Genomic DNA, 12,405 nt, shown 5'->3' with positions numbered 1-12,405 from the left:
TTTTCTACTCTGTCAATGGGCCTTATACTGCTTTAATCTATGTATATAACTATTAAACGTCAAATGGGTTCACCGATATCATTTACATCTATTTGATATTTTCTACAGTTTCATAAAAGGTTTACACCAAAAGGAAATATTTAAAAAATTGCGGAGAATATTTGAATATTTAGGGAAACTTAAGGACTATTACGGGTGCGTTAGCTAATTGTTAGAAACATTCAATTATATAAAACTATATTGAATCAGCTACGATAGAAGCGCATACGTATTTGGTATAATAAATCAAATTATGATAATCTTTGGCAATTTTCAATACATTTAATTATATTTTTTGTGAGCGTTTGTAAGGGAGAAATTAATGGTGATGACTTATCACTAAACAATAAAAAAAACATTGTTGTTGCGATACACAATGGAAACAGTGTCATGTTCGTGTGCATTGCATTGCCTTGCAAGGTATCGGGATTATTAATAAAAGCTGCTCAACGTAAAGCACAGAGTAGGTACAGTCCAGAGAGTTAAGGCTATTCCATAATCCAAATGAAAAAATGACATACGCTCTCCGATTACTGTATCGTTTATATATTAAGAAACTCATTTGAAACATATATAATAAGTGAATTTGTTAAAATATCATAAATAGTCTGTATGAATTTATAGTAAAATCTAACAAGGTCTGTTTATAAAAAATATTTCATGGTTTTATTTAACTTAATTTAATTAACTTTGTACGGATTTCTGTATACGTCTTTCCGTGAAAAATTAGACGATACAGACGTTGAAGAAATTAATTATTTGGCATATAAGATAATGCCAAAAACAAGACCGTGAAGTTTTAATGATGAAATTTAATTTCCATGTTCACTAATTACGATACAGTAATTAGGATAGACGATATAGTCAATTAAATATTGGAAGCTGTAGGAATTTATTCATTGGGAATTAAAGGATTGGGATGGTTTTTCAAACCAAAAATTTGATTTGTTTTTTGTATAGAATTCTGTATTAAGGAAGCCAAGCCCAGTCATATTATCTTAAATGGCCTAGCTAATGAAAAATATAAAAAATCTCATTAATTCCAAAAACAGCTGCATAATTTAATTGTCTTTAGTATTTTTTTATGGTAAAGGGGTAAATGAGTAGTCATCTACCAGATAGGACCTAGTTATTCTCATCTATGGACATGTGCCACATGATATCGCGAATACGTTACCACCTTTAAGGCGAAAAGAATGTGGCATGCTGATAGTCCATTAATCATCCTGTCAAAGAGCATTGCCCGTAGAGTCGAGTTTTGTGTCTCACTGGCACGAGGTTCGTAAGGGTCCAGGTTCCGACCCACAGTTGCAGGCTCACCCTGAACCTCATGCCAATGAAACACGCTTAACACCTCAAAACATCTCAGGCTGATCTAAAACAGATGGTCATTGCACACATCAATATCCCGGCAGAGGAAAGGGTGAGAAAAACGAAAGTTCAACCTGCTCTCCACTCATCAAACGAAACGCAGCCATTAAAGATTACTTCACGCCGATCTTCTGTGAGAGGGTGATTCGCCGGTCGAGGCAGCCCACGTTCAATCTGTAGTTAATTGATCCCAGCTAGGATCTACCACCTCTTAGTTAAGAATTATTCGAGGGTCGTATTTTGTAAGGTAGTACGAGATAAACGAAGATGATTGACTCTGCGACATAATTCTCTTTTAACATTTTGCTCTACTTCTTTTTCTGAATACATGTAAAAAACAATATGAACAATAAATGCCATCAATCTAGGATTTCGTTTTAAAACAAAAAACCAATTAGTTACGTAAACTGCTTTTAATGGCTTATAAGTTGTGAAGCTTCATTATGAAAGGGTAATTTATATATTTTGTTTCAGAATCTACTAGAGCTTCTCATTTGCACAGGATTATGACTTCCAATTAAACTGAAATTTGATGGATTTATAACGAATATATATATTTAGGGAACGCAAATTTAATTTGAACCGAACCTTAAAATTCCCGAACGTACCCGAAGTGACGTTAAAGCGATAACATCTGGTTTGCTCACTTTTACGCGGGAAAGTATTTTGTCGACGTGACTTGTGTCTTTGTAAATTGAATTTAACTTATTTAAGGTGTTTTGATTTAAGATAATAACGAGTTTGTTCTAGTTAAAAATACTGGCTTTATAAGACAACTTTATTTTTTTTATAATTTTGTTAGAAACCTAAATATATTATATATAAAAGAAAGATGTGTTAGTTACACTATTTATAACTTAAGAACGGCTTTAGGGATATGGTGGAAAATTGGCGGGAAGACAGCTTAGAACCAGGAGACGGACATAGGATATTTAATCCTGTTCGATCGAAAAAGAAAAAAACCTAATAAATTCCAATAACTGGTTATTTATGGCCTCTATATCTTAATAGAGTTCGCCCGGTCAGCTATACATATATTACTAATGCCGAAATTAACGCGGACGAATTCGCGTGCAAAAACTAGTGAAATATATAAACTGGTATAATCTGGAACAATTTTACTTTCTTCAACATAATCTCAACACTTCCTTGCTGTAATTCAACGTTATTAGCGATCCAAGTCTTTTGGAACATGAAATTAAAGGTATTACAACTGACTTGATAGGTTAAACTTAAGAGAGCCTAAAATTTGGTAAAATGTCACAATGAGTTCCTTAAATTGCTGTTCCTCAGTATGTTGGTGTTTATACTATACATTTATGCTTGACTAAATAGTCGCGAGACATATATATATATATCGGCGCAAGCAGCTTCAATGACGGATGCAACATGAAAATAACTCAGGGCTGTCATCAATTACTATAACAACTTATTGGTCGTCGTTACTATTGTTAAAAGTAAAACGAAATCAAAGAGAATAGAACTATGTTTGAATTCTGGTATAAATATGACGTCTGGACGCACGACAGCGGACTGCAGAGTTCAGCGAGTGCGGATCATAAAGAATGTGATTATGAAGAACCTTCCAGAAATACAAGAACATTTAGAAGAATTGAAGTTTCATTTTAAAATATCTGGAACGTACTGAAACAAGTGAAATTAGTGACGTCAGCGAGGCTGGCGTCCTCTCTTTAAAATAATTAATTTGCAATAAATCCGAAAATATAGAGAAATAAACAAACAGATGTGAAGCCGAAATTTAATTTTTCAGTTTTAAATAATCGTATTTGTATAAATAAGAATTTTAAAATATTTTACCGAATTTTTAAATTCCAATAACATTCCGTCCATTTAAAATCAGATTGTAAATGTTGGCTGTAAAATTAATAAGTAGACATATAGCTAAATAATGCTAGCACAAATGAATACGTTTTGTGTTACTTCAAGGAACAAACAACATTGTTCTGGGCCTGAGTAATACTGGGTAATATCCTGTTGCATATTATCACGACGTTGATGCTGCATTGTCTTTTGTAGCATGAGTTTTTCTTGTGATTATTGTTTTAAAAGAATGAGCACAACATATTTTATTCATTTATAGCTAGATGCTACAGTGAATTACAATTTCTAGAAGTTTTTGTTTTTAAAACATTTTATGGAAGTTTATGAAGGATTTTTAAAAGTGTTTTATATTATTGAAATTTTTATCATGGGCTTATTATGGTTAGTATAATTCAACGAGCTGTATAGAAAATTTATCTTATTTTACTAAAATTTAGTCTTATAAGTATGTTCGGGTTATCACAACCACGATAGGTTTCAAATAATAGTACCTTTACTTTTAATCTTAGTTTAGAAATTTCAGTAACTCAGATAATACTTAAATAATAATTTCCGCCTCAAAATCTATTTCAAAACCTCTTTTGTTTCTTTCTCATTATTATTAACAGGTTTACAACATTGGCTATAACTTTATATATAGTGATGATTTTTCGTAGAACTTAATTTGTTATAACATTTTGGATGAAACAGATATCCTGTCATATCCTAACTGACGATATTAAATCAAAGAAATAAAATCTTGAAATGCTCTCCTGAAGGTACGTGCGTCCCAAGGGTCTAAGAGGAGGTCTTTCAAAGGCGTCCTTGAAGGCATTTTTATGAGAATACGACCGTGTATAATGAAGTTTTGGGAAGTACAAAGCTTTTAAAACTTCAACCGCTATAAATACAGACATACATCCTCCACAATTCCATACAAAAGAATAAATCTGTTCTTAGCAAAACAATACTCTTTAATCCACACTGGCTTAAGTGAAGAGAGAGCAAACAGGGATTGAAGCCAAGGGTGTCAGATCTTATAACATGTACTGACAAGTCAGTTCAACATTTTTAGCAATCTAAACTAAACAAAAATCAACATTTTATTTTAAATCAAAACTTACTGACTCACACCCAGAGACCTCGTCCTAATTATTTGTTTGATAACATATGTAATTCTCTTTTGTTCATTAAAACACGTCCCTGACCAGGTTGTACTTAGAAAGATATTGATTTTTTAAGCTTTACTATATACGGACGTGGAAACACTTTCTTTTTACTACTATACTATACTATACTAGTGTGCAAGATAACATTTAATGATACGTAACTTAATTGCAACCAATATAATACATTTAGACATATACGATTACATACAGTACAGTTAAATTTTTCCCTTATCAATTCTTATATTATCTAGATATCAGATATTATTTTAATGTAATTATTATTATACTACAAAAAAAGAACATAAAAATGCTTTTAAGATAGATTTATAAATTGAATTTACACATAAAATACATTTAGTTATCAAGTAACAGATAACCCCGTTGTAGTTAGCCAAACAAAAATTTAAATCAGATTTATATTATATAATAATTCCACCACTTATTTACAGATATCTCATTAAAAAAAAGTGATAATTTCAACTGAAAATCTCAATTTTTTTTATACTTGTTTTACAATTATTGTCAAGAACTACACTTTAATATTAATACAATCTAAAATTATTCCTTAAAATCGTGGAAGTTATTCAGTGACTTTTTTTTTTAAGATTCATAAAGTCTGTATGCAAAAAATATCATCTGCTGGCACACATTACCTACAATGAGGACTTCCAAATTAATTATCTATTGTCTTGTAACATTTCGTAATTACTTAGTATATAAATAATATCTGAAACAAATTACTTGGAATACAGAAACATTCGTTAGACTAAACACTTCTAAACAATATCTTAACATTACCAATCATACATTAGAAAACTAAAAGGTATTGAAAAATAAATTTTTTTTTTTTTGTGCTTAAACTGAAAATATGAGAATTCTTTTAGGAAAACCAATTATAGAGACGTGAGTAACTTTTGCAAAAATTTTACTTACTGTGCCCTTGACTCGCTTAAACGTTCCATTAAATTTAATATCTCAAAACGAAAACCCAGTTCCTCGTCAATATGAACTCTATATATATATAAACATATATATATATATATATATATATATGTATATATATATTAATATCAATAAATACTCTACGTTAGTCATAGATATGGCGAAAGCAAAAGGTAGATAAAGTATAAAACTAACTCAACTTGTATTTTCTGTATTTATCATAATTGCTTTGAACAATGGTAAAACACTTTCTGTATATACTATATATATAATATAATAGACAAGTAAGAACTAATATATGATAAATAACACAACTTCATTCACTTTTATACGTCATTACTAATAACTGTGAAATATTTGTGTGCTATTTATTCGACAAGAAAATTCAAGTAAATGCCATATTTTATAATAAAAAAAAAATGATATAAGCTAATTTAAATTGCCCCCTTTAATCGTTTACTCCTGTGCTACAAACTTTCACTAAACCATATTCAATTTATTATTTAATGTATTAAAATTAAAGTAATTGTTCATTACATTTTTTTTAACACTACCAAGAAAAAACCCACATAGTAAAAAAATTAAAGAACATTGAATAATTATTCAACATTAATAGTTATATTAGCACATCGTATACAAACAATCAGGTGAACAGAGTTACCAATAAAACGTGACGAATAATATTTTACTGATAGCGTTAGATAATCTGAATTTATGCGTATTAAAAACAGCCGGTGACACGAAGCGAGCGGTCGTATCTGCTCACAATCACCGGAAAATATGTTTAAAACAAAAAATATTTTGAACATTACCAACTTGACGCGGTTCATTGTTCTGGGAGCATTATTCTGCGTTTCGACCTTATTCTATACATATAATCACAAGTTACGCGAAATTAAGATGACGACCGATTTTAATCCATATACAATGAAAACAAATGTGAAGAATATCCTGCAGTGGACATCGGGAGACCTTGCTCCGTTCAACTTCATGGGTGAGGGCAATTCGGCGTTCGTTAAAAATAATTGCAAATATACAAACTGTTTTGTAACCGACCACATCGCCGACACCTTGATGGATCTGGGTGACTTCGACGCGATAGCATTCAACGGACGAGATCTAAATAATCTAGAAATACCAAAAGTACGTACGATAGAACAAAAATACATTTTCGGTGCAATGGAATCTGCAGATAATTATCCGATCTGCAATCCGATATTCGACGGGTTCTTCAATTGGACGTGGACTTACAGACTGGATTCTGATTTTCGTTTCGGCTACATAACGATATACGATCTGAACGGTACTGTTGTAGGTCCCGCTATGGATATGAAATGGCCGGAGCACTTGGACCCCGTAAGTGATGAATTAAAAGAGAAGCTAGCGAAAAAAAAGAGGACAGGTGCGTGGTTTGTTTCAAATTGCAGTTCTAAAAGTAAGAGGGAAATATTCATGAATTATTTGCAAAATGAACTAAAGCAGTATAATTTAAGCGTCGATGTGTATGGTTCGTGTGGTCGTTTCAGTTGTCCAAGAAAAATGTATAAAGCATGTGCTAAGTTGTTGCAAGAAGACTATTACTTCTATTTTTCTATGGAGAACTCTTTCTCCGAGGATTACGTGACTGAGAAATTGTTGACGGCTTTGAACAACTACGCCATACCAGTGGTGTTCGGCGCTGCAGACTACACAAGGTAAAGAATTTCCTTTCTCAAATATACGACTGAAACAAATAGTATAAAAAAAAAATGTGACCACAGACTAAAAGCCTAGTTTTTAGAATTTAATCATGTAATCATTATCATCTTTTAGATCAAACATATTGACAGTATAAACCCTTATAAACACTTTTGAACTAACGCTTACTGTATTATACCGTTATATTGTGGGTGAGTTAAGGCATAATGGAATAAAAATTCCCTCAATCCCTTACATATAAATTGAATAAACTTCAATAGTTATTTAGGAAGTGAATTAAATTGACCCTCCATCTGAGTAATGTCTTATTCTTTTACTTGTTTTTTTAGAATCTGCGTATTAATTATATATTTTTCAATGAATATACATAATGTCATATCTACATAGCAGTCACGAAAAAAACAATTAAACTGAATCATATGAAACTCAAAAATAATATTGTCTTCATCACAGAATAACAAAAAGTATACCGTTTTAGATATATAATTCTAATTTGGTGTAAATCTTGAATGAAAATGCGACTAAAAACCTTAGAAAATCTTAATCAATAGAATTATGTAAGGTTAGAAATTTATACAGATTAATTAATTACCTCTAGAACAACTTAATAGGTACAAACATTTTTCATCTATAAATCTACTTGTAACTTACAACTAAGACCTCTAAGAGCGACAATATTATGTTTTTGTATATTTTCGCAACATTAGCGTGATTGTTAAGACTTTTGTCAACCTTCGATAGTTTTTATTGATTTCTTTAATTCATAATAAAATTTTAAGTACCAATAATCTCCGTTCAGTTTGATTATACTAGTAATCATTTTGCATAAATGTTTTTTTTGCTGCGCCTTATCGAACTATTAATTCTCATTTACTGACTGACTGCTTCAGAGTTTAATGAGTTAGTGGAAACAAATCAAACGATGCTTGTTGCTGGAACTAGTTAATATTATTTTTTAATTATTATTTATTTTTTCATTATCATTATCCTATTATAGTCGTGGTGGCCTGGAGGTTAAAGGCCCGCCTCTCATACGTGAGGGCGCGGGTTCAAAACCTAGCAAGTGCCAATATGATCTTTTCCGAATCATATGTACTTTCTAAGATCATTTAGCCACCACTGACGGACGGTGAAGGAAAACATCGTGAGGAAACCTGGACTTATAATTTCATATATTAATTTTCAAATCGCCAACCCGCCTTCAGCAAGCGTGGGGATTAATGCTCTTATCTTCTCCATGTGAGAAGATGCCTTTGCTCAGCAGTGGACACCAATAGGCTGATGATGATGATGATTATCATATTTATAAGATAACACTTTTGAAAATATCTTTCATAACTAGATAAAAATACGCATGCCTTTAGCTTTAACTTAGCTAGTCTTAGCTATTTATATAATAATTTAACAGATAAAATTGAGACCGGCTTTTTAAATTCAGATCGATTATTTAAAAAAGCTTTAAGTAGCTTGTTTAACGTTCTTTTTTATACTTGTAGGAAAGCGATATGCTTGTGCACCAGAAAAAGCCAGTAGGTAATGTTTAACTCCACAGGCACAGTAACTATATGCCCCACCTATCCCACTCAACTTGGTTCTTTCAATTGTGTCCCTTCCACAACTGTAGGAACTCATTTTAAAGGTCCAAACTTATTGTCTGCCATACCATGGGGGCATGGACTCGCAACAAAGTGCCCTTGGCTGGAATTTGCTTTGTGTTGATTTCTCCTCTACTTTAGGCAGCAGCCTTATAGCGCAACTGTTTGCTTGATACGGAACCACGGTACAAAACTATTTATAAACCATAATTTATTAATAAAATTTAGTCAAGATTGCAAATAATATTCAATTTGCAAAATTGCAACATAAAAATACTAGCAGTGTTTTTAATTTTAATATCTCAAATACAGAAACAAAGACATCTGTATCCCTTTATTTTATTTTTAGATGTTAACAAATGACTTGTATTTTGTTTATAAAATAATGTAAATACATAAAAAACTAAGCATTTTTGGAAAAACTAACCTGGATTTACATTCATATTTAACTAGTCGTTGTTTTTTTTTTAATTTACTAATAAAGCAATAATACTTCTTGTACTTCTCTTACCAATAAACACTAAAACGGGAGTCCAATAAAAAATAAGCGTTTTTATATCTTACCTTACTATATTGCTATTTTCTCACAGATAAAATTTGATAAACCCACGCTAATATAGAGATTGTCTAGCCGTCGTATCTATATTTTTTATATACGATCGTGTAATTTTTAACATGAAAAGTTGTTAAAATATAGATTTCGAAAAAAATGCACAACCCAACAGTAGGAAAAAAAATGTTTTATTGTTAACTTAATTAGGCTATGAATATTAGAATATTAGACCAGACTTTAATAAACAAAGGTCACTTTAAAACAAATGCTTTAAATTGAAAGAAAAAACCAAATTAAATTTATGACACAGCAGCATGTGATTTATATCAACCAATACTCGTTACTATCTCGTTGACTGAATTATGTGGATGTTCAAATTTTCTGACTAAGGGGCGTGTCGTGCCTCACCACGGCCACACATCACGTAATCAGTCTATTTGCTTGTTTGACTCAGACAGCAAACTACAATTTACTAAAGACTTACAAATTATTTTAGGGACTTAGTTTTGAGGATGAAAAAAAATTCTTCTCAGTTTTAGCGATGATTTCATTTTTTGGAAAAAGAAATGCTACATCAAGAAGAGGACGATTTAGTCATTTAAGACAAAGCATTTATATTTAAAAAAAAATGCCTTAGAATTGTTCGGGCACTTTTCAATCAGTAATAACAGAAGTTTAATGCTAAACTATTAAAGCTAAAAATTTTAAACCGATTCACAAATATCAACCCATATTGCTAGTGAATACAGAATTCTTACCCATAATACTATGTTTAAATCGATAAAATATATATCAAGCCAATTATAACGTAGAATCGATATTTAATTCAGTGATCAGAAAAAATATATATTTATATAGTATTAATTTTTCCTTGCAGATTTTTACCGCCCGGGAGCTACTTAAATGGAAAACAACTAGGTGTTACAGCATTGGCGCAGAAAATGTATGAAATAATCACGAACAAAACATTGTTCTACGACTATTTCCGTTGGAGGAACCACTTTGTTTACAAGGAAACTTCGTCCAAAGAAGATATTTGTAAATTGTGTGAGATGTTGAACAACGAAGAGAAAGTTTCGGAAATTAGTGAATGGCCCGACTTTAGGAGGTGGTGGAACGGAGAGAGATATAGAGACAATTGTCCATAGAGTTAAATTAACTTGAGTAGTTAAAATTTAAAACATATTACTATTAATAAACGGGTAGTGAGGAGAGTCCTTTTAGGTCTAACAATGCCAGATGTTACGATTTATATACAAAGATAATTTATATGTGAAAGTATAAAGTTAATTTAAACCTTATATCTATTTACGCATAAGAATGAAGATAAAAAATTCACAATTCAAAGAGTTGTATATAATAACAACTGTAGAAAATTTATACAGGTATAATTTAAATGTCATTGATAGGGATTTTTTTTACTGTTACACCAAAAACCAAACAAAACCTCTTTCTTAGATTATGCTTCTAAAGCGTTAGGCTATATTTCTGGATGGCCAGATACATTTATTTATGAATATTTTAATGAATGCAATGTAATTTTATATAAAATATTTTTCTACTTTATAAACTTTAAAAAACTATTCAGATATATTTGACTAAATTTATTTAGGAACAATATCCTTACTATCAATAAAAAATTTTCTTAGTACCGATTAATTCAAAAATAACAGTTTTTTCCGTAGTGTCAATAATAATGAAAGGTTTATTGTATTATGTTTTATTTGGTTTGAAAATAAATCAACCGAGATGAGTATCTGCTCGGTTATTTTAAAATCGTTTGCTCTTACTTTTTGTAATGTGCAAAGGCTTCATTCGCACTGGAATCGTGGAATATTTTGACTGTTTCAACGTTTTTGTCTGTTGAACGAATTACAATCTTGAGTAGTGTTTGGAGAAAACACGAAGGAGTTTGTCGAATGGAGTAAAGGCATTTATTTAATTATTATTATTATTGCTCTTACTTTATTAACATTGATTAGTATCAATGTTTCGCATTCTATATAAATGTCACCTTATACTCAATGTTCATATGTGCAAGTGAAAGATTTTTGACAGTTTTTTTCAATGAACATAGGATAATATGCTGCCTTCCAACAAAAAAACGTTAACATTATAAAACTTTTTCACGATTCCAGTGCGAATGAAGCCACAGTTTAAAAAAACTTAATAGACTTCAGAAATGAATAGCATATAGCATCTTTAGTAATTCGGTGTTTTACTTATCCATATTTTTACATGAACACAACAGAGGTTTTAAATAGTGGTAAGTTGTTGCTGTTTTTAACATTTTTTTTAATAACTTCACAGCTCACGGCTATTAACATAGATAACAGATAACATGACATAGCTATTTACATAATATTACTATTTGATACTTTCTTATCATCAATCAATATCCAATACATACTATAAAATAAAGTCCCCCGCGGTGTCTGTCTGTTCGCGATAAACTGAAAAAATACTGCACCAATTATTTTACAGTTTTACAGTTTTCACCACTCGATAGCGTGTTTCTCGTGTATTTGTGTGTACATTAACGATATTTGTTGAAGCACGAGACATTTCGCTAGATCATACTCTTCGATTATCGTTGGATCGTGATAGGCATCATGTTTAAAAACAAACAGAAACGCCCGAAGAAAAACAGGTCCGCATGGGTAACGACCATATACGGCATAGACATTTAAGGAATGCTTCACGAAATAAATGCAGTGGAACGCAAAAAACTAATTCATGGTCCATTGAAGAATAATCTGCGATGCATTACAATTTTTCAAAATAATTCGAAAGGCGCTCCGTCGATTCGACCAATATTGCTTTGCTAATGGCAAGATGAAGATAGACAGATAGTTTGGCCACGACAGCCTGTAAAGTTGCTCCTTGAAGGAAGTCACCCGAAACATTCTGAATTTTATGAAAGATCTGCGATGTACATGTGAACATAGAATTGTGCAGTGCAGTGTGCAGATCAGGTTAGGTTCAGCTTACAATCGAATAATGACGTGTAACAGTTTCAATCTGTAACACCTCCAGGAATCCCGCCACATAAGTTAACATTAAAAGTAGGTGCCCCTATCATATTATTAAGAATTTTGTGGCCGCCAAAACTGTGCAACGGCACAAGATTCAGAATCGTCAATTTAAAGAAAACCTTTTCCTGTTGTTGAATGTTGCCATATCACACGCTGCTTCTTAACAAAATTTGTTCATTTCT

General features: G+C 31.3%; 1 protein-coding gene across 3 annotated transcripts; it reads left to right on the top strand.

The window, feature by feature from the left end:
- The first annotated feature begins 5,764 nt into the window (after window positions 1-5,764).
- LOC116768266 (alpha-(1,3)-fucosyltransferase C-like) lies at window positions 5,765-12,079 on the top strand. Of its 3 annotated transcripts, none has more exons than XM_032658955.2 (3): window positions 5,765-6,336; window positions 6,658-7,036; window positions 10,066-12,079. In XM_032658955.2, the coding sequence occupies exons 1-3, from the start codon at window positions 6,123-6,125 to the stop codon at window positions 10,334-10,336; spliced, it is 864 nt and encodes a 287-aa protein (XP_032514846.2). In that variant the 5' UTR covers window positions 5,765-6,122; the 3' UTR covers window positions 10,337-12,079. The 3 variants fall into 3 exon arrangements, with proteins under 3 accessions (XP_032514846.2, XP_032514845.2, XP_061379609.1); XM_061523625.1 differs by lacking the exon at window positions 5,765-6,336 and having other exon boundaries at window positions 6,603-6,744; window positions 6,869-7,036; XM_032658954.2 differs by having other exon boundaries at window positions 5,768-7,036.
- Window positions 12,080-12,405: the final 326 nt, after the last annotated feature.

This window comes from Danaus plexippus, chromosome 19 (assembly GCF_018135715.1).
Source record: "Danaus plexippus chromosome 19, MEX_DaPlex, whole genome shotgun sequence".
Classification (NCBI taxonomy): Eukaryota; Metazoa; Arthropoda; class Insecta; order Lepidoptera; family Nymphalidae; genus Danaus; species Danaus plexippus.
The sequence above is the reverse complement of the archived record's forward strand: the minus strand, read 5'-3'. Positions and strand labels throughout refer to the sequence as shown.

Bases quoted from the DNA above. Each gene is read 5' to 3' on its own strand.
- LOC116768266 (XM_032658954.2), top strand. From the start codon at position 6,123: ATGTTTAAAACAAAAAATATTTTGAACATTACCAACTTGACGCGGTTC. The intron at 7,037-10,065 runs GTAAAGAATTTC...TTTTCCTTGCAG, and splicing joins GGCGCTGCAGACTACACAAG to ATTTTTACCGCCCGGGAGCT.